The 27,593-nt window shown below is 36.8% G+C and overlaps 1 protein-coding gene across 1 annotated transcript; it reads right to left on the bottom strand.

Annotated features, from left to right (window-relative positions):
* Nucleotides 1–9,290: 9,290 nt before the first annotated feature.
* LOC117329761 lies at nt 9,291–17,287 on the bottom strand. Its single transcript, XM_033887884.1, has 2 exons — nt 17,015–17,287; nt 9,291–12,603 (listed from the first exon to the last, which is right to left on the bottom strand). Exon 2 carries the CDS (start codon nt 12,431–12,433, stop codon nt 10,616–10,618), a length of 1,818 nt encoding a protein of 605 aa, XP_033743775.1. The 5' UTR covers nt 12,434–12,603; nt 17,015–17,287; the 3' UTR covers nt 9,291–10,615.
* Between the last annotated feature and the right edge of the window lie 10,306 nt (nt 17,288–27,593).

The following is a 27,593-nucleotide window of genomic DNA, read 5'->3' as shown; positions in this document are numbered from 1 at the left end:
GTCCAACATCGGGGATCGATAGAGTATATTTGAGTCCAACATCGGGGATCGATAGAGAATATTTGAGTCTAACATCAGGGATCGATAGAGTATATTTGAGTCTAACATCAGGGATCGATAGAGTATATTTGAGTCTAACATCAGGGATCGATAGAGAATATTTGAGTCCAACATCGGGGATCGATAGAGTATATTTGAGTCCAACATCAGGGATCGATAGAGTATATTTGAGTCCAACATCAGGGTTCGATAGAGTATATTTGAGTCCAACATTCAACATCAGGGATCGATAGAGAATATTTGAGTCCAACATTCAACATCAGGGCTCGATAGAGTATATTCGAGTCCAACATTGGGGATCGATAGAGTATATTTGAGTCCAACATCGGGGATCGATAGAGCATATTTGAGTCCAACATCGGGGATCGATAGAGCATGTTTGAGTCCAACATCAGGGTTCGATAGAGCATGTTTGAGTCCAACATCAGGGGTCGATAGAGTATATTTGGGTCCCGCATCAGAGACCAATACATAAAATATTTGATTCCATCACCGGGACCAATAGAGCGTATATTTAAGTCCAGCACCAATAGCGCAATATGTTGTTTCTGATGCTGATTCTGGGCGCCAATATTATATTGTCTGATCAATATAATCGATCCATTGATACTTAGCAGGTAGAGAGTTACATAAGCTACGATGATGAAGCTTTTTTTTCCACTTTTGGAAAGGACCAGTATAGGCTTAGCCTGTTGTCTAATCCATTTATCTAAAAACAGGGTTTTCCATGGGACCCTCAAATTTAATAAATTTAGGAGTCCTGGGACTCCAATCACAATTAATATGTAGTAAAACTCTATCAATTTTGGGAGTCCTTTGGCAATTTTAGGAGTCAAAATGCAGGTTTTTGCGAGTCAGGGAAAACGTTGTATATATCTTTATGTACATATAAATATTACTTAATAACAAAATATTTTGAAACAATGATGAAGCGTTTACTTTGTAATTTAGGTTTTTATGAATCCTGGTTAGATCAGGGTGTATCAGATGTTGGCGTTTACTCCAACATTTAAAGAGTATACTGTTTACGGACATACTGTACTTTGAATTCATTCGCTTGTATGGAAGAATACTTGTACCATATTGTTAATAAAAACGCAAGAACCGCTATAACACGTTTTAGTTGTGGTAATCACAATCTCTCCATAGAAACTGGAATATGGAAAGGTATTGAGAGGTCTGAAAGATTATGTTTGTCTCAATGAGTTCGGTAAATGTGTTGTCGAAGACGACCTTCATTGTCTCCGCGAGTGTTCATTGTATAGAGATCTTCGAGCGGCTTTGTACAGCTCAATGAACTTGCGCCAAAGAAGATACTCTTTTGACAACTTTTTTTGCACTTTTGAGTAATGTACAGCACTCCAAGAAGATGGGGATCTTTTTGAGAAGCGCTTTTAGAGTCAGAGAAAGATTTGCAGGTAGTTAGTGTCTAGTTATATAAGATATAAAGCTGTAAACCAATGCTTAAGTAAAGATACATCTTTGTACTTTGAATATAATTGTATAACATGTTGAAATAATTACTAACATCATTTTTTTTTCAAATTGAAATATCTTTCATATATTCTGTGTATATCGGGGAATTTTTAAAAGAAACTGCAAACAGTGGACTTTACTAGTATATGAGCTGTTTTGAAGCTTACCTGAAAAGTATTTATTGTGTTTTGCTTACATCTGTGCATTCAAATACTAAATACTCACATTTTCACTTTCTTGATTTGGTATCATTTGATGTTTATATATGATTATATGACTCTAGAATCATGGTATTTGACAATAGTTTCCTGTGATGACAAGCTTTCAAAAGAAATCTAATATCATAACGCAAACATCTTCCCCTGATTAATCAAGTCATATACCAAGTTATATGGCTGGTAGTTTTCTCGGAAGCCCCATACATTTTGCGAAAGGAAGCAGCCTCGACCTAATTTCAAGGTCACCGAAGGCTTTTTGTTGAAGCAATCAAACGACTTCTTCTATTGACCAAATGCCGAATGTTTGTGATATTTCATCGGTATGGGCATATCTGATTTTTTAAAGGTCGATAAAACATCACAAACCATCCGAATACAATTGACCAAAAGGATATCTAGCTTGCAGCTTCGACAGTTTGCAAAAAAAAAGAAATAATCAATTATTTGGCTGGAAAGTTCATATGATGCCATCGACAAGGTTTAGCAAAAGAAATTACTTTTACCTATACTCAAGGCTACATGGTCAGCATTATCGTAACACCCAATCAAAAAATATCAAAACAAAGATTATGAGGTTGATGTAAACACATTTTTGTTGTCATAAATCAAAGCACATAGGATTTGGCACAAGTCATAACATATTAAAGCCCGTTCATAAATAATTACAAAAGTTCAACATCAACATTTGGCAAAAAAGTGAAGGACACATATGATTATAACATTATTTGTTTGCAACATTCTTTATGAGGTGAACGATGCAGGTCCATTATGCCTCTTATTAGTTTTTCCGCCAGAGGGTATTCATACACAGACCATGTTTACATAGTCGTAGTCCTATTTAATTATTCTGCAGAATATATATTGAGACAGGGGCCCTTAAGTGCAAGAATGCCCTTAAAGAAAACGATAAGAGAAGTAACGTACTGTAAAAGCGACGATAAATGACTGAAATGCACGTTATCAATGATCGATAGATGTGTTTAAACAATCTAAAGTCTGTTTCAAAAAAGGATTAAAACAGGCAAAACCTGAGAGTAGGTTGTCACGTGGTTACAAATTATAGCCTAGTATCAGCGGAGAATCGCAAAGCCGAAGGTAAACAAAATACACCGAGTGAAATGTGATCCATTGAAAACAAGTAAAGGCAGTTAACTATTAAACAAGAAATATCTTTAAAAAAGATAAACGGCGTAGTTTTAATGCTGGTGGTTATAATGTAAATCTGCTGGTGAAACAAATTAACGAACTAATGCGTTTCAGCACGGATAACAAAATTATATCAGTTTGAATCATTTTTGGTGATAATAAGACTGCAGTTGAGTCAGGAATATGATTTTATTAATTCAGTTTGCATTCAGTCTTAACTTTGTTTCGTTTTTAACTGCATATCTGCATTTTGCATTTACCGCTACATTGACCAATCACATACTTCATCTTGACCAGTAACGCCACCTGTCGCGTCATATCCGGGGCTAAAAGAATATTATACAGCGATGCCGAAAAAACCACAACAAAAACAAAAAATACCCAAAGCTACATACTTTCCGCCATTTGGAAAGTTTGAGCTTCTATTTTTTTTTTGTCTTTTCTCTTTTGAATTTTAAATAAATAATTGCTTCCCGAGGATATTTTATCTTTTGTATGTAATTTTCGGTCTAACATGTGACCATATTCAGGACCTTGTTTTTGTTTTACATTTGTTGGTGTAAAACAGATATACAATGTATATATAATACCATGTGTGCCATTTTAAGCCTTGTTGTGAGAAGTTGTGTATAGGCTGTCGGTAAGGTAATATCTGTAAATATTCAATTGATGAATCGTAAAACGTATTAATCGAGAATATTTGAGGAGTCCTGACTTATTTCGTTAATCCATGTAAAGGCAAACTTAGATATTTTAGCTGGATTCTAAAACAAATCAAGGAAGATTTTATCTTAACGTTTTTGTCCTCAAGAAAACTTGATCTAACGATGTTGCAATTGGGTGTAGTTTACTCATAGCGAGGTACAGTGATCACTCGGCGGGACTTTGAAGCCTTTGGATGCATAGTTAATGGGGTCACATAACCTGTCTTGGAAAAAATATGATGAATGAGTGGAATGTCATCGATGTAACCCTGATCCCAAATATGCGGCAGTTCCTTAGGGATCATCTTCCTTTCTGTCAACATAGGTACTAAATTAGGGAAAGTGTTTTCGCCCACTTGATTTGAATTGAAATCCTGTTATCTCCGGTGTCTCACAAGATCGTATGCCTAAAAAGAGACATTGCCAGAACTGATGACGTAAGTGCTGTGGCCAGAACTGATGACGTAAGTGCTGTGATGCCCACACTACCTCGTGTCGTCACGAACCTGTGTGACATCGTCTCTCTTCATCCGTAATGCATAACGAGTACTATCCCTATAGGAAAACGTCTTCATAGATGTTGTCAAATGTTGATTTGATTATCCTTGAAAAGAAGAACAGCCTCACTTGTCCACGATAACCTGTAACAAGAATCGCATGTTAAGATCAATTGGTCTTGTGCAGACACGCACGTCTTATTATACATATACGTAAAAGGTACATTTTCTTCGACACCTCTGAGGTGCATTTTTATTTCTGCTAGGGAAAGAGTTATTTCCCCCACAAAACAGGTGTATATTCCTTTCCTTTTCGAAAAAAGATCAACCTTACCTTAACTGCAGAAAGGAAGCTCATCTGTGACTTCATTGTGAAAACATCGAAGAATAACATGATGTCAACACTTGCTGCCAATAACCATACCTTTATCACAGTTGAGTAACGTCGTTAGGCTCGTCACATATTTTGTGTGTTTCATGAGTCATCAATAGTGAAGCTATGTGCGTATAGGCGCCTCGACAGGAAAGACAGAAAGATAGCATTAACCCATGTGTGATGTAGAGCGAGTTCAATTTAAAACTAAAGTGATTAAATGTCCTACTGTAGAAGAAACGAACTCATTTTGGTGTCGAAAACAAGAAATTACATGTTCAGAGAAGAACTACTAAACAGGGGGAGAGATTATTATTTAGGCTTGAAGAGGAACCGAAAGTGGCAAAACAAGGGGGGGGGGGGGGGGGGGGGGGGGGGAGGGGGGGGAGGTTAGTATTTTGCCTTGAAGAGAAACCGAAAGAGACAACACAGGGGGAGAGGTTATCTTTTAAGTTTGAAGAGGACTGAAAGTGGCAGAACAGGGGAGGGGGAACACGCTATTCTTTAGACTTGAAGGATTGAAGGAAACTGAAAGAGGCAAAACAGGGGAAGGGGTTATTCTGTAAACTTGATTGGGAACCGAAAGAGACAAAACAGGAGAACAGGTCATTCTTTAAGTATGGAGAGAAACTGAAACGGTCAAAACAGGAGGAGAGGTTATTATTAAAGCATGGAGAGGAACAGAAAGAGGCAAAAAGGGAAATGTTATTCTTAAAGCTTGGAGAGGAACCGATAGAGGCAAAACAGGGGAAGAGGTAATTCTTTAGGCTCGGAGAATAACTTGCACGTGGGGAGAAGTTAATACTTAGGTTTGGAGAAGAATCCACATGTGGAGAGAGGTTATTATTTAGACTGGAAAAGATCCTAAACATAGGGAGAGGTTGTTTAGACTTGAAAAGATCCGAAACATGGGGAGAGGTTATTATTTAGACTGGAAAATAACCGAAACATAGGGAGAGGTTATTTGGACTTGAAAAGATCCGAAACATGGGGACAGGCTATTATTTAGACTGGAAAATAACCGAAACATAGGGAGAGGTTATTTGGACTTGAAAAGATCCGAAACATGGGGACAGGCTATTATTTAGACCAGAGAAGATCCGAAACATGGGGAGAGGTTATTCCTCAGGCTTTGCGGAAGAACCAACACATTAGAAGAGGTTATCATTTAGAATGAAGAAGAATAGACTAGATGTGAATGATATAGTTGTAGTAGTACTAGTGTTGTCATCATCGGAGATATCTCGCCGTGAGACTTTGGTTTTGGTTTGGTTTATTTTGTTTAACGTCCTATTAACAGCCAGGGTCATTTAAGGACGTGCCAGGTTTGGAGGTGGAGGAAAGCCGGAGTACCCGGAGAAAAACCACCGATCTACGGTCAGTACCTGGCAACTGCCCCACGTAGGTTTCGAATTCGCAACCCAGTGGTGGAGGGCTAGTGATAAAGTGTCGGGACACTTTAACCACTCGGCCACCGCGGCCCCTCGCCGTGAGACAATATGCAGACTCCATAAAGAAACATACGTAACAGATAGGAGAAAAATATGACCCGATAGGTGCAAAATCGTGGCCGTGGAGGGTGATGATATCGACAATTTCTTCAGTCAACCAACACATGAAAGCAGAATTATCGGACAGGTAAAATGAAACCGACACATTTCAAAGTCTCAATTGATGTGGCAAACTATTAATTAAAATCAATTTGGCGACACTGGGGAACAGCCAAGCATAATAACGAGAATGGAACAGGTGTGTAATGTTTTATGATATTTCCCATTATAAATTTAAGCTTACGGATTGAATTTTCAAGCCCAGCTGTTGACATCTATCACGGAAATCCTTTCAAAAAAGATGGCGAATCTAGACAACGGCATTTTCTTAGAGGACTTAATCCGTAAAGAACGTGGGGGCTTTGGGTGAGAGGACACATGTTTACATTTCCAGCCTCTTATCTATCTGTCGTGGATCAGACCTCGAGTTCAAGGTAGGGTAAGATATTCAGTTCCAAACACCTATAGACCTCCTTACTGTATATTGTCCTATTGGAACAAGTTACAATACTCCTTAGGAAAAAACACTAAATGAAAGTTCCCATGTAATAGTGGTAGGTGATATAAATGTAGATTTCCTGACAGTAGACAATAATAACAGACATAATGAACTCCTTCCACCTAACTGACCTCATAGACAAACAGACACAGACTGGTCGCACGCGCGCCACACGACTTCTCCCTATTTTACTTTCTGACGCGTGCTCGTTTTCTTTCGCAGACACGACCGACATAGATATAAAACAATTTGTTGCGACGAAGCTAATTATGACCAACTCAGTAACCTACTCAATTCCACTGACTGGACAAATACTTTTTTCACGGACTCTTTTGAAAAATATGACATGTCTTAGATATGTAAACATTGCCAGTTAACCCTACATATAAACTTAAAGTATATATATTTGTAATCTGTACAACATTTGCAATTTTAATACAGCTCTGAAGGATAAGTTAACTGATATTTTCTGTGATTTTTAGAGCTGTGAATACCATGGTAACAGCTTAAAAAATGCTTAAAAATTGCAAAATATTATGATATTTGACCCAAAATACCACAATTCTCTACACATTTTTTTTCTGAAACCTACTTAAAATTAAATATCTCTATCCCAAAGACAGAATTAATCTTGTTTTGACATATGTTGTAAATTAAGTTTTCCCGCTATCTCACCTTTACTGTGGGCATCCATTTTTCGCTGTAGGCAAAACTAAAGGCCTTTCCTGTGTAAACACACTTGCGGAAAATCCGGAAATTTAAAATCCGGAACCAATTTATTAATTTTTGTTTTAACAAATGTGAAGCCTGTATGTACTTCTTCATACTGAATATACCAATTATAGTGTACATTTATTTTTTCATTTTTTTTATGCATATCACAATACAGGAGTTATTTGCTTAACAAAAAAATTGGCAGGCTGTCCTACTGTAGTGTGCTACCTATGTTTTCTAGAACGTGCTGACCAATGTTTCCCGACAAAATCAATTACTGTCCGACCGACTGACAAACCATGGTTTAACTCTAAACTTCGATGTGAAACAAGGAAAAAGGGAACATTTTCTAAACACATATATATCTAACCGTACGGATAATAATTATAATATATTTAGACAACAACAATACCATATCAAATGAACTAAGGAGATTTTTTCGCGAAGATCAATAGACAACTTAACACTTTTACCAATTGGAACCCCACAATATTCTGGAAAACTGTTCGTGGCCTCATAAAAACAAGACAAACGCTATTCCACCACTTATGAACACGACGAGCTGAGGCACAAAATATCTGAGATAGGAAAACAAACATATTACACGATTATGTGTATCTATATCAACGATTGAAGACCCCAACATTGATGTACCGACTGCTGACTTCAGGACGTATTCCTCTTTATCAGACATACATTTTACGACTGAAGACATAGCCGACATAAGTCCTCAATATTAAGAAAGCAGTAGGCCCCAATGCTATTAGTAATAACATGTTTCAAAATCATTCGGTCACAATGCGATTATTTCATATTTTTCGAACATCGCTACACATTTGAATTTTTTCGATGTGCATGGAAACAAACTCCAGTTATGCCATGTCTTGAAAATGGTGACACATCTACCGCTTCTTATTATCGCCTTATATCTCTATTCAGATAGTAACTAAATTATAATATTGCTATTTAATTGAAAATTCTCTTATATATAAATACCATATATCAGGATTTCAGCCAGGCGAAAATCTAAAGGGGGAGGAGAATCCAACTTTTCTGCTTTTCGAGGCCTTCGATAGAGTTTGGCTTAAGGGGCTGAAGATGAAGCTCATCGAGTTTGTATTTTGGTATTTGGTGGAAATTATTAGACTGGTTAGCTGACTATGTTACTAACAGACGACAACAGGTATTATGTAAGGAAAACAAGCGCAGGTGTTCCACAAGGCTCAATTTTTGGTCCGTTACTTTTCATTTTTGTATTTAAACGATAAGACTGATAATCTTGATTGTATTTCATAACTGTTTGCTGACGACACTACACAACTATGTTTTGATGAATCCCCTTTAGTTATGGAAAATAAAATTAACAGCGGTCTTTATTCTATCCAAATATGGGCTAATCACTTTAATCACTGGTCGACATCAAATTATGTCATAATGACTTCTGTGATGTATCTTGGGTTTCGCGATGATCTTGTGGCGGTACACGACTTCCTTCCGGTTGCGCAATGTACTGAATATTATCGGAAATATAAATTTAGATTCAAATAAATGGCTCGCAAAACTTAATCCAATTAAAACAGATGCTCTGCTGATTTTTGATATTAAACAAGATCACGTTACTGACATCAATTTTGATAATGTTAGTGTAGATTTCGTTGATCTACACATAGGTTATTGATTCCAACTGTAAATTGTAAATCATATTGATCGTAGATAAAAAAGAAAGGCTGCAAAACCAATTGGTATTCTAAGAAGACTAAAGTATATTATAAATCCCAGGACTTTAAATAAAAAAAAAAAGTGTTCGACTTTTTTTTATCTTTTGAATTTTGAATAAATGATTGCTTCCCGAAGATTTTCTATCTCTTGTTTACAATTTTTAGTCTGATAAGCAACCATGTTTAGGACCTTATCATTTTTTTCATTTGTTAGTATAATAGATATGCATATATAATACCGTGTGTGCCATTCCATGCCTTTTCGTGGGAAGCAGTGTATACCCTCACGGTAAGATAACATCTATGAATATTAAATTTATGAATCATGAAACGTATTCATAAAGGCAAGAAATTTAATCAAGGCACATATTATAAAAAGTTAGGTTCTCAAAATTACATTAATACACAACAATCGTTACAAAAGAAACATTTACAAAATACATGGCGATTTATATTGCATTGTAAGGCAAATACATACATACATTGAGGATTTTCGATTTAACATTTATTAAAACATGGGATGAATTAAACAGCATGTCATTTTATTCATGCGGAAAATTAAGCATTAATGGTCACCAAAAACTAAAGCTCCGCACCTGTACAGGTAAGAGTTCAATAAGTACAGACTGAGCAATGGACAGACGATTACAGTCTTTTCGTTGATAAGAGGAATGTTTGATAACAAATAATATACTTATCAGTGGAGAACATTTCCTAGTTTTCTAGTAAACCTTAAAACAGCTTAAAAATAACCTTAAAATATAATAATAAAAAATACCCCCAAAAACACCTATTAATTATGCAATTAAATTTCTTTTGTTCTTTTTAAACTAATTACTAGAGAATCTTAAAGAACACTTCAGTTATCTAGTTAACTTTAAACACCTTAAAACATTAACACCAAAAAGGAAAAACAAGGAACAAAAAATGAAAAAGAAATAAAACCCAAAACAATTATGCAATTAAACAAAAATGTCACTGACTTGAGCAAGCCTTCTACCCATAATAGTACTAATTGATGGTCGATACTCCTTAGCGATCTGTGAATGTTATGGTTATTCTGTGTAAAATGTTCCGTTGAAATGAATACTAAGTTATATTAGGTAAACATTACACACTAAAATAATTAAAGAGTTTAATTAAAGCTCAACTCTAAAAAAAAAAAATAATAATAATAAAGATTACAACTTAAAAATAAAATAAATAATGAAAAAAAACCGGTTTCTGAGGAAATCATTAAATCTTTGAGTAGGACTTATGGAATATTCCACAGCGAAGCATATACAGGTACCAATATCAGATTCTAGACTTCCGAAATTCCAAGTGGAGAATGCTGCCGTAATGAACGATGAATGCCACCTTGATGCTATATGAACTTTGGTCAAGTCACAAATATAAAATCTGGCGTAGTAAATATTGACGTACGGACGGACAGAAATGGACGTTAAGATGTCCTCCGGTGAGGCTATCTAAGTAAATGATAACTGGTATGAACGAAATACTATTTCAAATACATAGACAGTAATTTCGTAACACACGGTCGGTTATGCATTTTGATTGGTTTCCGTACTTATTTGTCCGGATAATTTCACCCAAATTAATGACGTCATGATTGTCTACACTCGCTGTCACTTCAAACAAAGCACCACTTGGTGCCGCTTTAAACAAAACAAGGTATTTTCTTTTTTCTTCTTCGGGTTGGATAAAGAGGTTTCCTTAGGGTGAATCTCTCGTCTTCCTTAACACGTTTGAAATTTGATTCAATTAATTGTGCGTCTATTAACTTGGAAAAAGTCAACTCGGCACATTTATGTTTGACGCCAACCAGCATATGGTTAATTTTAGTTATACTATCCTGTGCTATTTTTGGCACAATATTGTTAGATATATCAACAGGTGTACTGGTGAAACATGCACAGAAGAGCTCGTGTATTCCTGCATCTGCGCATGTCCGCTCTTTTGGAATTTTTTGAAAAAAGCTAATCCCTCTCGGAAGTTTACCATCTCTCATTATCAACGGGGGTGGATCATCAAAGTTATTGTGCAATACATCACTCAGAAATGTGTGAAAGTCAAATGGCGTTGTTATGACCTTTGTGTTCTGTATCAGCGTCTCCACGAGGGCAGGGTGTATTTGTTTAAAGCGCTCCGGAAGTACCACAGACAAAAGTGGCATTCGAACCTCTATCCGCCCTGCCACAGTGTTCCGGATTTCCTCTGTTCGGCTTCCATGGTCGCTCATTACCACCAAGACACTGTTCTCCAGGTGACCGTCGTTCTGAAGCCACATCAAAAATTCAACAAAATCTTGATCGGCTATCTCGAGAAAATTTGAGTAGTCATGACTTATTTCGTTAATCCATGTAAAGGCAAACTTCGCTCTGTTTGTATAACTATCAACAAATCTCTTGAAATATTCCAGAAACATGACATGTTTTAACTGATTTCTAAAACAAAGCGATGAAGACTTTATTTTAATGTTTTTGTCCTCAAGATAGAGTAAAACTTGATCTAACGATGTGGAAATTGGTTGTAGTTTTTTCATAGCGAGATACAATGGCCGTATGTAGTGGTCACTTGGCGGGACTTTGAAGCCTTTGGCTGCATAGTTAAACGTGGAGAACGCCGGCCAGTCCTCGGCGTATAGGGTCGCATAACCTGACTTGGAAAAATTATGGTGAATGAGTGGAATGTCATCGAAGTAACCCTGACCAAAAATATGGGGCAGCTCATTAGGGTCCGCCTTCCTTCCTGTCAACAGAGGTACCAAATTAGGGAAAGTGTTTTCACCCACTTTGGTATATCCCTTAAAAGTGATTCCACCCAAAACATCTTCGACGTATTTCATAGTTTTAGGAAGTTTTCTTAAAGCTCCATTTCTAGAAATCGAATCTATTCCCAATATTAATACACTTAGCTGTTGTTGAGATTCGTTACGAATGTTCTTTGATTCAAACACTAAATGAGAATTCAGGTTTATAAGTAAATTTTCATATATGCTTTGATCAGTTTGATCACGACACCTGCCGACCACAAAGTCACAATGAACGTACTCTGGTTCAGTGAAATGTACTTCCGGTTTAAATATGACGTCATCGTCGCCTTGTCGTTCCACATGTTGGTAAGTGCAGTCAATATCCAATTTTGTCAGTTTCTTCAATGCCAATGTCGTAGTGTTTAAGTGGATGAAACCTTTTCTATCTATATACATAAATGGTAGACTATCGTCGCACACTACCGGACGTGGGTGCCAATTCAGTTTCATAATCTCACTGTCGAAAGGATCTAATTCTGGCAAAGTGCACACGGCGTTGACATTGCTATGACTGAATCGAAATCGAGTTGGCTGGTTGTACCGGAAATTGGCGAAAATTAGCAAAGACACAAAAAACACAGCAACAATTGAATTCTTGTTGACTCTCAGTTGCTTCATACAGACCGTACACCTCAATGGAGACATTGTCAGAACTGATGACATCAGTAGTATGATGTCCACACTACCTGATGACGTCACGGACCTGTATTACATCGAGCGTTGTCGTTATTCATTATGAGTACCATTCTCATAAAAAAAGTCTTCATAGATGTTGTGGAATGTAGAGATGCCAATCCTTGAACAGTAGAAGAGCCTCACTTGCCCACGTTTACCTGCAACAAAAATCGTCTGTTAATATCAATTTGTCCTATACATAGACATCCCGTCTAATTATACGTGTACGTAGAAATAAATGTTCTCAAACACCTCTGAGGCACATTTCTATCTCTGATAGAGAAAGGGTTATTTTCCACGTATAGCAGATGTACATCTCTTTTCTTTAGGGATAAGATAATGTTTTACCTAACTGCGGAATGGAAGCTCACCTATGATTTTATTCTGAAAACGTCAGAATTAATAATAACATGACGACAACATTGATAGCAGCATTACTGCTATTAGCCATACCTGAATCACAATCGAGTAGCGTCGTTAGACTAGTCACATATTTTGTGCGTTTCAGACGTCATCAGTTATGAAGGTCACGACAAGTCAAGAGAAGAACACATACTAAACAGTAAAAGAGGTTATTCTTTAGGCTTGAAGAGGAACCAAAACTGGAAAAACAGGGGGGAGAGGTTAAAATTTAGGCTTGGAGCGGAACCGAAATTGGAAAAACAAGTGGAGCGGTTATTCTTTAGGCTTGGAAAGGAACCAAAACTGGAAAAGCAGGGGGAGAGGTTAATATTTAGGCTTGGAGAGGAACCGAATGAGGCAAAACAGGAGGAGAGATTATTCTTTAGGCTTGGAGAGTAACCGAAACAGGCAAAACAGGGAGAGAGGTTATTCTTTGGCTTGGAGAGTAACGGGACGAGGCAAACAGTGGGAGAGGTTATTCTTTAGGCTTGGAGAGGAACCGAAATGGGCAAAACAGGGAAAGAGATTGTTCTTTAGGCTTGGAAAGTAACCGAAAGAGGCAAAACATGGAAAGAATTTATTCCTTAGGCTTGGAGAGTAATCGAAACGGGCAAAACAGGGGCAGAGGTTATTATTTAGGTTCGGAAAGTAACCGAAACGGGCAAAACAAGGGGAGAGGTTATTCTTTAGGCTTGGAGAGGAACCAAAAGAGGCAATACATGAGAAGTTATTCTTCAGGATTTTGGGATGAACCCAAACATGGGGAGAGGTTATTCTTTGGGCTTGGAGAATAATCCACACGTGGGGAGTGGTTACTATTTAGGCTGGAGAAGAACTAAATGCGAATACTATACTTTTAGTAGTGAGAAATCTCACTGGAACATAATATGCAGACTCCATTAGGAAGCAAACTTAACAGATATTGGAGGAGCAGGAAAAGGTCCGACAGGTAAACTGTCGTGGCCTTGGAAGGTGATGATATCGATAAATACAGCGGTCAACCACCACATGAATACAGATTTTACCGACATTTCGAGGTCAAAATTGAGAAAATGAGGGCAAATGGGTCGGCAATTTAAGGTTCATGTAAATAGCAAATCTGTAAATATGTACCATGGCTATCCATGAGCCTTGACTTTGACATTTGATTTGCTAAGCCACATGTACCTGTTAATTTCGGAAAACATGCGTAGAATGCAAGTTTCAGGAGAACAAAGAAAGGTCATGTAGATCAGACATATTGCGCAAAATAACCATGTCGTTATGCTCACAAGTGTCTATAGCAGGTGGTGCTATGTTGTTTGAAAAATTTGACTTCATAAAAGTATAAACATCGATTCTCTTTTGACTTTGAAATGCAAATGGTGGTTATGATTCTAAGCGAATCGAAGCTCCGCCCCACTTCCGACTTTTGAAGTGTAACACCTTGTGATACAGTGGGAGTAGCGTTTTGTATTATTTTCTATAAATACTAACCAGATGCAGACGCCTGTGATAAATACTGTAGGTTCAAGTGTAGTATACATTAATAATTTTGGCTTGGGTCAAAGTGGTAATTTAAACGGTAATTATCCGAGTAACACTGGATCCTTGCAAAGGTAAGTCTGCAGAATACGAATTTCTTGCAATGTTTATATGGGGTAAAGAAGTTATTCAGCAGAAGACGCTTATTTTCCCGGATCACCTGGTCTGATCCTCCTTGTACTTTTCATGGGTCTCCGTGTAAGTATTGAAGTATTTTTTTTATCGTTCTTAGCCCTTGTTTTTGATGGATTTTGAATTTGGATTACAGTTTCCGTTTAAATGTCGGTATCATGTCTCTTTGGCAAGTGCGCTAACCTATAGTGACTGATTCCGAGAGCTTTTTAACAAATCATCCATGAAAACCTTTAAACTGGAATCTAAAAGATGTCATCATTAGACACTGAAATTTTCCTTTTTAAATTGTGCCATGATTTTTGCAATTTGAAAAAGAATGTGGTGATGAGAAATATTTTTGGTATCATTTTTTTCATTCAACAGCCATTTGCATTTCAAGGTTAAAATATGATCAGTGTTTATACAAACAAAGTCAAAGCCTGTCAAACCAATGCTCCTATTGTCTGCTATAGACAATGTGAGCAAAACGGCATGCTTATTTTTTTGCAATATGTGTGATGCAAATGAGCAGATTATGTCTCCCTGAAACATGCATTTTCCATATGTTTCATTTAAATTTACAAAGAGCTTAACAAATTACATGTCAACAGCAAGAACCGTGGTTAGTCAAATGCATATTAACAATTGATGAATTTTCTTCTATTAAATTGCACCATGGCAGTGATTCATAGGCTTGTAAAATATCGCTGATATCGCTGGGTGTGTTATTTAAATGACCCTTTATGTTAATCACAAGGGCAAAATAGAAACAGATTGCATGCTCTCAAGCAAAGAAACATGTTACATGCCAATACCAATTCCATATTTAGATGAGTGTACTGTTTTCTCTTCTTATTTAAAAACCTACCCGTAATCTCCTGTGGAGGCTGACAGGCGCTGTGGAAGCGAGTTATAAAGAAAGGCTATTAGCCTTTTACACCAGACACATATCGATAGATAATTCTTCTCCATGGAAACTTTTGTCCAAATATTTCATTAATGACAAAATATATGCATGTGTACGCCTTTTGAAAAGCACGCGTTAATTATGTTCCAAATATGTCACAATACGTGACCTGTTGTGATAGAACCTGCACAATGATCTCATTTACATCTCGCTAATTTCCCGGATGACACTGGTCTGGCAGACTGTCTGTGCATGTATAGAAAAACGATCTGGTTTTAATGCTAACTAGGCCATACCTACCTGTGTAGATGTTATTATGAGGTGTTAAAGAGATAAGGTAAAATAATTACTGCTAACTAGAAATCTGGCTTGCTTAATACGGAGTCTATAAACCTCGTATAAAAATCAATATTGCATGATCATTGATGTTAGATTAGTGCTTTCACAGAGGCGATTGGAAATTTTAACAAACAATTTTTGAATACTATATGACTATATTCCATTGGTAGTATATCCGGAATAAAAATAAATAAAAAAAAACAAAAACAAAAAAAACCCAAAACATAAAAAAAACACACAAAAAAACACAACAAAACAAAGGACAAACAAACAAACAAAAACAAAAGACAACCCCCCCCCCAAAAAAAAAAACGGACCCCCCCCCCCCAAAAAAAAAACAACAAAAAAAACCCAGATCAATCAAGAAATTCATAAAATGTATTTTTATACTCCTGTTTCAGATCTGTACGCCCACGTTTGTTGACATTATTTTACTTAATATAACATGCACAAGGAAAGGAGGTCATATGTGCTATGTAGACAACCATGCATTTACTGTACCTAGTTGAGTTTACAATTGTTAAGAAATGTTGAAAAGAAAAAAAAATGTGACAATGCTACTAAAATCAATATGGTATCATTTACGTAATATGAGGAAGTAATCAAGTGAAGCCAATCAAAAACCTCAAGTGAACCGGATGGTTATATTTATCAATAAAACCATTAAAAACATAACAATTGATGTGTGCATGTCCTTCCCGCTGACACTACACTGTCATGGCAGTATCTTATTTCAAGCCGACAAAATCCATCGACTAACATAACAAATGATATTCTACTATCAATATAACACCTAGGAGACGGGCCATAGCAGCCTGAATATGCGACAGGTGATCGTCGGGAGGTCTGATAAAAACAATTCGGTCACATATTGCTTGAACATGTATATACCAGCTTGCCGTTAGCGATAGCTGTACGCAGTAGCCTAGTATTAACTCTGACGGGGGCGGAACCCCCCATACATATCGGTCTACAGATTTTTAGGATAGCCCTGAAATTATAAACATATCATACTTGTTGTTGCAATGAGAAAGCTTAATGCCTGTTTTACACGAAAAAAAATATAAATAAAAAAGAGTATTTGGTATAAAATTTAGAAAAAAAATATAGACAGGAGTTTAGATTCTCTCAAAAAACACAAATAATAATATTATTTTGTAGTGATCAGAATGAGAGAACGAGGTACCCGTTACTATATACCTATATCAATATGTGTGGATATCATGCAGACATAACAATATATGTATATATATACAACCTACAATGATGTTATGAATACTTACATGTGAGGAACCATCAAGCTGAATGTGCCCGTGTCGCCGGTCCGTTCCACTATACACATATGTCCATGTTACACACACAGGCGTTAGCTTACTGACACTTTAAACGCGAAATATACACAGTCTGGGCATCCAACATGGTCCCTTTCGAGGAATCTATGTCAAAAAAGGAAATATCATTACAAAAATGGGGCGAATTTAGTATAAACTTCCTCGTAATCTGTTTAATTCGATTAACGAGTCCACCTCCATAGCAGTATGTAATTTATCACACGAGGTTCATTGTGATTTGAATGGCATATTCATATATTGTGACGTCAAAATATTGCCTGGGGCTACCTTGCTAGGGAGTCAGGGCGATATGAATAAGTGACACACACAAATACATGCTTGTATAACATAGGACAAATGCAATGATTTATTACACAATGCCAAAATATTTCACAGGCCATTTCTTTGTTTTCTGTTTCCATGGTAACGAATAAAATCACTTTACAATTTGTTCTTGAGGATTATTTGTTCTCATGTACGATAAAACAAGTCATTGTATTGTTTGACACAATAGAAAATCACAGTCTTGATGATATTTTCTTTTATTCCATTGTTTTTTTTTTTTTAAGTAGTCGGTCATTATTAGTCATGGTACATCATTGCAGACTCAAGATCTCCCTCATTCATAAAACCTACACAAAACATAAGCATAGACAAGTTGTAGGCCCCTGGAATTTGAAAACGCACAAAAAGGATAAGACCAGGTTTTCCGGAAGGCTAAGCGTCTTCTCGACACTCAGCATTTCAAATGTTATGGAAGCAGGAGTGTTACTATGTATAAATGGGACAATTGGGAAATAATCAGCCTTTAGTGTCGTTCTTCATGATTTGTTCGATCGACATGGCGAATAATTCATTTCGGTCAAGATTTTTCACGTTGGTATGTCAAAAGTCCGTTAGAAGATCTTATCACAAAACCTAGTAGAGATATTTAAACTGGAAACCAAATTATACTCGCGATTTCATTTGCTCGACAGGAAGGGAGTAACAATCTTTTCTACGGTAGGATTCGTAAGAGGCGAATGCATTTGAATATATTTATAGTTACACTTACCATATTCTTTTCAAAAAAAAAAAAAAATGTTTTCTTTAAAATATCTCCGTTGATAGTGCCTCAAGTTTGACGTTCGGCATACCAAAGTAGTTCATACACACGGAAACCAAACTGGCCCATTCTGGTGTCAGTATGATTGACAGGAAGTGATGCCATGCCAATGTGCCGGCAATTATTTCAGTGAAATTGCACTAAATTTGCTTCCGTTCATAGTCTCGATTCAAGTAGGCACAATCCTCAAATCGCTCGTTGTACCAACTTCATTGACACCTGTATTTCCCAGTGGTTATATATAGTTTTCTTCATAATCAGTCTGGGGGCCGCGATAGCTCAGTCGGTTAGAGTGCCAACTGCGTAATCCTGGTGAAGATCCCAAGGTGCGTGGTTCGACACTCCCAACCTGTGTCGGGTTGCGTTTCTTGGGAAGATATAAGAAACTGGTCGGTCCGTGCTGTCGTGGTTGTGTCCTTGGGCAAGACACTTAACCTAATTTCTCTGGATGGTAAGCAACGGACCTCCCTATGTTGTTCAGAGAGGGAGTCACCAACTACTACAAGAAGACCCGCCTCAAAATGAACCCGGCTGTTAACGGGGCGAAAAAGCCAGGAAACAAACAAATCATTATCAATCTCGACTCTCTACCAAGTTAAAAAAAAATTGACTTAATGACGCGCATTCCTTAACAGGCTTATCTCCACTTGTTCAAAACATAGGATCGGACATACCGTGAAATATAGCTAATATTTTTTTCCTGGTAATTTTAAGATTAAAAAAAAACGAAAACAGTCTGTGCTACTAGATAGCAATTGTGTACGTACCTCGTGCCTCGGTGGTCTATGAGCTGACACTAATCTCGAGTGCTTCCCGTTCGCTAATACCGGAATTTCGTAAACGCTATCCTATAATGACCTATCCAGACCTTGGAAAACGTTGGAAGTTCCATTCCTCTAGTCGACTATTCTGCTTGGATTCGCTTGAGTGAGGTGCATTTTTTTGCTTGGCGTATAAACGGTTTTCCAATTATCAAGGCAAACAACCGTCGTTTCATGGTTCATATGTAAGATGCACTTTGCTACGGAGAGCATATTTACTGGCCCTACTAAATATTTATAGGAATTTTAAATAATTTAAGTTTTGAGTGGATAATAATTTGCATCTCGAAAACATTCTATCGTGGCCGCCTCTATATTCTATATATGACTTCCGGTCACGCGATCGTTATTAGGGTGCAATCTCTACGTAAAATTACCCAGTATACCTAGAGTCACCGGTAAACCTCGCCGAAGGGAGAGGATGCATAACAGTTCGAGGTATTGGTCATAGGTATTGCGTTTTATTGAAATATATTTAATACGTTTGAGGAACTTGCATTGATATTATTAATTCGATTTAACTGTATGAAGTTAAAGTTATAAATGGCTAAAGGGTAGGTAGTGTACACACATAATGTTGTATTGGATCCATTTACGACAAATATCTGTCAATGTAATGAAATAATGAACTGAAAAAAGGGAAAACAATATACATGTACATATATATCCCGAATGGACTCAATAACGATATATGTATTTTATCAACATTAAACAATGCGGTATGTAACCTGAGATTTCCTGTATAAGATTAGGATTATTTGTTTACCAAACAACATAAAAGTGTAGATTTTAATATACACATGTACATTATACACTTTGCCTCAAACAGTACAGCCGAGATGCAGAAAGGATTACTAAAACCGATCGCCTGCTCTCTCTTGACACGTTAAAATAACCCAACACACGACACAATTCATTAAATTGTAGCATGTGGTTTGACTCACAGCCGCTCGCAGTATACAAAGTCCGTCGAAATAAACTCGTATAACGATCCTATCAACAGCTATGGTAATTGAAGGACGGCTACCCCCTCCCTGTGTGCAATCTGCAGGAATGCGATTGGTGTGTGTGTTTTGGGAAGTTATGGTACGTTCGATTTGCGGGTCCGATGCCAGGGCCGACTTTATAGTGCTATCTCACTGAAGTGTGTGTACTGCCGAAGAGCAAGCTACTGCATACCGACAATGGGCGAACCAGTCGTTCCACTCCTTGAAAGTTTAACGTCAGTAGGAGTAGCAACTAGCATACCATTTTGTGTCTTGGCCAGGGGACATAACCCACTTCCTTCTTCACAAGGGCGACCGCTCAACCTAAGGCCCCAAGTGAGTTAATGTCAATGGAGACTATGTAAGGGAAAGGTTCTTCAGAAAGAAGAAAAATAAGTTGTCTCTCACGAACCCTTATTCAAGGACCTATTTCCAATATCACGATTTCCGTGATAGAAGATAAAGTTAAAGGAGATCGAGTTTGATGAAGACCATGGAAACTTTGGGAAGTCCAACGTTTCTGCTATTTGTTGGTTTTCCTGATGAAGCCGTTGTCACAATCCTGGCTCTCTTTTTGAGGACATGACTTAACCCGGCTTTGGCCTAGAATCGGAAGACGCTTACCATTCCGGAATGTTCAAGGACCTCAATGTTACATGTTCTTCGTATTTTGTCTTAGACTTATCTGAAGTTCACACTGTACATGTATTTTCCCGGTGTAAGTCTAGGAAGGAAGGTTAATTTTAGACCAATATCTAGTTTTCACCATGAACATGTACGTTCTCGGAATAAATCTGAAAAGGAAAACTAATTTTAGGCCTATATCTAGCGAACACTGTAGTGATAGATCTACATGCAAGTCCCATGGCATGTACTCAAAGAATGTTGATGGGACTCTTCTGGGGTAGTTATATTTTACACTGTGGGGTTTGTTTGTTTGTTTTTGTTTAGCGTCCTATTAACAGCCAGGGTCATTTAAGGATGTGTCAGGTTTTGGAGGTGGAGGAAAACAGGAGTACCCGGAGAAAAACCACCGGCCTACGGTCAGTACGTACCTGGCAACTGCCCCACGTAGGTTTCGAACTCGCAACCCAGAGGTTGAGGGCTAGTGATAAAGTGTCGGGACACATTAACCACTCGGCCACTGTGGGGGAAAAAGGACACTAAAATAAATTGTAGATTGATCACTGATATTGTACACATAATCTTCCAGTGTATCTATCTGCGAAGGGAGATTAATTTTATATCCGTCTCTAGTGTACACTGCAGTGATAAATCTACACGCGAATCCCGAGTCATGTACTGAGAAAGTTTTGATAGGATTAGCATATCCATAGGAGATATTCGCTGGGTTGTTCGCTTGACAACCTTTTCCCAGATCCCTGTGTCGTAAGCTCTGCTAGAGTAAGCCTTCCGTAACTTCCCTGTCTAAATTCTTTAGTTAATTGCTCTTCTGAAAATGTACACACGTTAAACGTAAATTGTTTAAAATTCCCCTGACATTCAGAAAGTTGACTGAATTACGGGACATGAGCACTACTCCCTCTATAGATTAACATTCCTCCCACTCTCCTCCTTTTTTTTTATTTCTTTGGAATGCCACAATTTTAGGGCCAAGCGTCATTAACAGGATCTAGACGGACGGAAGGACGGGGGAACAAACAAGCTGTATGATTCAAAATTTATATATTCCCAAATTTTTACCTAGATGAGATTAAATCTACCACAGGGACCTGAAAATGTATTACAGTCTACCATGTGTAACTCAAGTTCTATATCAACTCTTCCGACTCTGACATCAGTATCCTACACATACACAGTATTCAAATTTACATAACATTAACAACATCAAAAAAATAATAACTACATGTGCGTGCCAGCGACAATATACTCGGAGAGCATAAATAAGTTGTAATTGGACAATACCCCTTGTGTCTAAAGCACATTTTTCAGACGTTTTGGGGCCTAGATTAAATTTCGGTAAGAATGACACGCTTTGTTCATTTATGTTTTAAAAAGCTCTTTTATAATGAACACCTTGGATGTCATTTTAAACGAAATCCCCCCCCCCCCCCCCCCCCCCCCCCCCCGAAAAAAGTTTGAAAATGTGCTATATGTATCACGGAAAATCAACTAGTCTACACATGGATTGCTATAAATTCTCGGCTCCCTGTCTGTGACATTTACCTGTATGTTCACTGCTGTATATATTGACTTTGTTGAATTATTTATAAATGAAAATTGAAACACCAGATACTTCGGGTAAATGTCATCTCGATTTTCTGAGTGCATATTGATTGTGTTTCGTATATATTACAGCATGATTAATATAGTGAATTTTAAATCGGACCATGTACCTGAAATGTATTTAATGTAATTTTAAAAAAAGCTGATCGTTAAAGTTCCTTACATTGTACACGGACACAAACACCTAGGAATAAAAGGGTAATTTTATCGAACTAAACTTTTCTAAGGCATGGCCTAGTCAAGAGTTGTTTGGGGAGAGTGTGCATGCCGTTGGTTTCCAGTTACAAAGCTGTGTGCTTGATATATTTTTTTTGTAAGAACTGGATACCCTTGGAACTGAAGGTCATGGATTCACAATACAGGTATGAGTTACATGTCGATGGGTATACATTTCAGTCGTCAATGCTTTGTGTAGCCGATCTCGGCAACATCACCAGCAGGCGAAATCGACATGAAGGGGTTATGACGTAAATTAGCTTGCTTGAACAGGGCATCACATACGAATCTAAGTGGTTTCGAGAACATAACTGTAACATTAAATAAATCAATAAATAAACAGATAAATAAACAAACAAACAAACAAACAAACAAACAAACCAATGAATAAATAAATAAATAAATAAATAAATAAATAAATCAATCAATCAATCAATCAATCAATACATAAATAAATAAATAAATAAATAAATAAATGATAAAAAATACAAGACATACTCTGTAATGTTTCGGATACCCACTGAGGCAAAGCATATTAGACATTTAATATGTGTATATATTTGCATAATCGCTAGTATTAAAATCAAATGGCAGTATGATAGATGTATATATATTTTAGAGATACAACCAGAGTACAGCTAGCAGTGACCTTTATAAACAAGCATGGTCGACAGTCACTTTTCGTATCGGTAGTAGATCTAACACGAATTTGTCAAAAAATATTTAGTTATGAGGCTATGAGCTTAGGCCTTCACGAAAAATTAATGTAACTTTTAATATCAATCTTAAAAAAGAAAAAATACAGATTTAATGTAAAAAATGTAATTCATCACAAAATGACTATCAGCGGCCTTTCCAGATACGAAGTTCCGACAAGGAAATCAGTTGAAAGGAACTGTTTTTAGGATTGTAACCTTATATGGTCGGTCGACTTTAAGTTCATCTAGATTAGGCCTAAGCTTACTGTCAGTACTGACAATATAGACACATCAATAGGCCTACTATGGATTCTTGTATGAATCACCCTAGTGACGTAACAAAAATCTAGTTATTCCATGCAATTCATCTGAAATCCACTGCGTTTCTGAATTGCATATATCAATGTGCGTTAAATAGCATGTGGCTTAATCAGAAGGGTTCTGATGTTAATATCGATCGCTTTTAAAACTGCCTAGTGCATACACTGCATAGCAAGATCGTCAGAAAAGTCTTGTCTACTTATGGCTGTGGTTGAGCTGAACAATTTCAGTGAATAAACCTTCACACTTCACAATTATCTCGACAGTATCATAACAAGTATCTGTACGTGTGTTTATATTAGAAACATATTCTTCATTCCATACAAAAACATTCCAGTTTTACGAGAAACGTTAGGACAAGTTTGTACTTACGTGTACAGCCCGCCTCACAAAGTTACCCGCAGAAAGTGATGACGTAGTTCACGAACATTCTAGGGGAATCCCCTCTACCCGCACACGTTAAGGATTCTTAGCCACATAATTTAAGCTCGTTTCAAACATAATTATGAAGTTTTCTAAATTAATGAAAATAGTATTTAGCAATATTCTAAACCTTAAAAATTGAAAAAAATATATTCTCATCTAAAATGGAAGACAAATCCGTGAATTTTGGAAAAATTGGCGTCTCCGTAAATTATATGATATATCTCATAAGACATGAGACAGGAAAAAGATTGCTTAACAATGCGCATTGTTGCCTGCAGTCATTGTCTTCTAGGAGCCTTTTTTTATAGTCCAATATTTATTATCATTTTCATTTTCAATATATATTAACACAAATGTTGTCAATAGCATCTCGCTCTGAAGAAGTCTTGTCGAGATCTAATACTCAATTAATGTGCACAAACTTCAGTTGTTTGTGAAAAAAAATGAACAACAAAAGAGCAGTCTTCGTGAAAATACTTGGACCTTAGCTATAAAACTATCAGGAATGCAAATACTATTGTAACGCAGCTGGTTAATATTTCACTAGTGTTCATGTAGTGCAGTGCATTCCATCGTGAGATGTAACTTACAATATGTATAACAATGCAAAGCTGTGTTGACATGTGATCGCTATTCTTATGGAGTATAAGCTTACAAGAATCTGTTGCACATTTATATTATGAGGACATGTTTAAGTAGATTTCACATGGCCGTTTTGTGGGGTTTAAATCGTATGTCTTTTGTTACTGTGCAAGTAGTCCAACGGCTTAGTGTTTTACATCTGTTATTAGGGTTTGACACCATCCAGCTGTTCGTCGTTCTTCCCTAACCCGATCCGAGCCGAGACATAATACAAGGGATGTTAAATATATTGTGATGGTCAAAGTCTGAAAAAAGTAGATTTTTAATGGAACTCATTCAATTGATTCTCAATTAATCTTTGTACTAAGCCGTGCTCCCCCATTGTTTAATGTTCTTAGTAACTAACATCCGGAACTCCTCGTTTTTTTTCTCTCCAAAATAGGTAGGTATAGCCAACCCGAGGATGATCCGAATGAGTAACTAACACACATATATATTGCATAAAATATTGTCAAATTGTGTTAACTGAACGGCATGTATGATTGTTATTTTACATATGCGACTTCTTCTTACACAGTAACTAGCGTGTCCGAGTGATACTAACGTTGATAAGGAATCTAGTTAATATTGTATAAGTTTGTGTGGGTATCTTGGTTATAAATTGTTAATGCCTAAATGCATTGGAGTATAAAAAGTAGTACTGTAATAATAGTCTGTGTACTTACAGTTTTATTTGGCTGTAGCTAGCGGTGTTGTTTATCGCAGTAGTCAAACGAGTCCCAACTGTCAACTATCGGCGGAGTGACTGCTACAGTACGCAATCGGGAACCGTCGGCACTTTCCGTAAACGAGAATTTTCTCGTTTACGGAAAGTGCCGACGGTTCCCGATTGCGTGCAGTACGGCCATTGTACAGGATAGAACCAAACCCGGCAATTTTAAATTTGTTCCGGATAAGTTATTACGTGTTTCCATTTTTATATCTAAGAGATTTAGATGTAATATTAAGAGTTATTCGTTATTTCGGAACTAGTTCTTTGTTAGCATTTTGCTACCATCTCGCGGCGTCATATATATATGACGTCAGGTACGTAAACAATCCAAATCGACAGCTTCCGGCTGCTGAATTGGTATTTTGGCACCTCTTGGCAGCTAAATTGGCATTGCAAGAATGTATAAATAAAGGCATCGGGCATCTAGGCCCAGATGTTCCAGACGGTCTAGTGCATACGGATTTATATCCCTACCGTATATTTATTACGTTTACCAACGTGATCTCAATGGAACTCTGGTCATAGTAAGAATATTGTCACGTGACATCACATGTAAAATGCTTATGCTGTATAAATTGGACTTAACAGTATCGGTAGACGATTTTCCAATGACAAAAATTACCATACTATTTGACTGACATTGGTATAGTTATAATCTATCAGAGTGTACACATGCGCATTTGTTATCTGAAATATTCATTCATATATATAATTGATTTGATTGGTTAACCCTTCAATAGATATATAGACAGTATCATACTATAATTTTTAATAGGTAAATATTTTCCTATGACTTACTTGTTTGTTGGGACTTTGTTTTGGAACCCAATTCCATTGTCAGTGTGTAATGTATGCTTGTAAATTATCTCGCGTGGAAGAAGAAAAGAATGGCTATATACTGAAATAATTGAAAGGAACCGTATTGATGAAATTATTCAATATAACATTCATTCTTTGAAAATACGCCTTTGTTATTCATTCTGTTTTCTTGTTGTTGTTTTTTTAAATTAACTTCGGCTGAACCTATTCGGACTATTCCAACTGGTATTGACGCCCGGATTTGAAATTTTATTTTAACAAGCCTAAGTAATCTGTTACAACAGATTCGCCTTACCAGCGAAAAAGAACAAGCACAGCGGCAGAAAAAACACATAAGATTATATATTTTCCATATTTTGATCAACGTTCCTTAATTAAAAAAAAACATATCTTAATTTTTCACAGGAAAGCATAAAAGAAATTAAGCAGAGTTTCATAGCTATGATTTCCCCTTAAATTCAAAAAATGCTTTGAATAGTAGATATAATTGTATCTATTCTATATACATGTATCAGAAATACTTTTCTACAAGCAGACTAGTCATTATTTTTTTTCGGAATAACCTTTGTTTGTTTGATAAGCTGTTTCCGCATGAGGATTTTTTGTTGAGGGTATCATAATTAGGAAAATGATTCCGGTTAATGAAATCCGACACATCACCGACATCGTATGTGAGAAAATAAATTTAGTAGCGCGAGTTTACAGTGTAATATGATATAATGAAGTAATGTATCTCGACCTTAATTGTAGTCGTGGCAATGTCATTTTCTATTTAACCTTGAAATCTTTTTGGAGGTCAAAAAGGAGAAATCCTTTACTTTTAATCAGGAAAAAACAGCCAAGGAAATATTTAATGAAGTCAGCTAAATGCTAATGATATACGGAAGTATAATGATATTCTTGGTGAAAATATCTCGTGAAGATAAAATCTTTCAATTGAATAAGGACAAGAGAAAAATATACAATTATGGTTTTTGTACGATTTTCACAGGTGTGCTGGTATCACAGGGATTTGGGAGGAATTTCCAACCCACGGTCCATATGTGATTATATATGTACTGTATCATAGTAGGATACTGAATAGATATGGAATATGGCTTAGGAAATTGTTCCAAGTCCCTGTGGCCAGTGTCACAGTTTAATAACTTATCATTAATTTAGTTCCATTTTGATCACTTTGACTATCATGCGTTTGTGCTACATCAGCAAACAATACATTTAATTTAGTTTAGTTTAGTTTGTTTAACGTCCTATTAACAGCCAGGGTCATTTAAGAACGTGCCAGGTTTTGGAGATGGAGGAAAGCCGGAGTACCCAGAGAAAAACCACCGACCTACGGTTAGTACCAGGCAACTGCCCCACGTGGGTTTCGAACTCGTGACCCAGAGGTGGAGGGGCCAGTGATAAAGTGTCGGGACACATTCAACACTCGGCCACCGCGGCCCCTAAAACATGTACAGTAGTGGACTAACAATCAAAATGGAACAATAGCTTACAATGAAGTAACGATATATTGTGATTACAATTGCATTACTAAT

The sequence above is a fragment of the Pecten maximus genome, chromosome 6 (assembly GCF_902652985.1).
Source record: "Pecten maximus chromosome 6, xPecMax1.1, whole genome shotgun sequence".
NCBI lineage: Eukaryota > Metazoa > Mollusca > Bivalvia > Pectinida > Pectinidae > Pecten > Pecten maximus.
This window is presented reverse-complemented; position numbering and strand designations above follow the sequence as displayed.

Bases quoted from the DNA above. Each gene is read 5' to 3' on its own strand.
- LOC117329761 (XM_033887884.1), bottom strand. From the start codon at position 12,433: ATGTCATCAGTTCTGACAATGTCTCCATTGAGGTGTACGGTCTGTATG.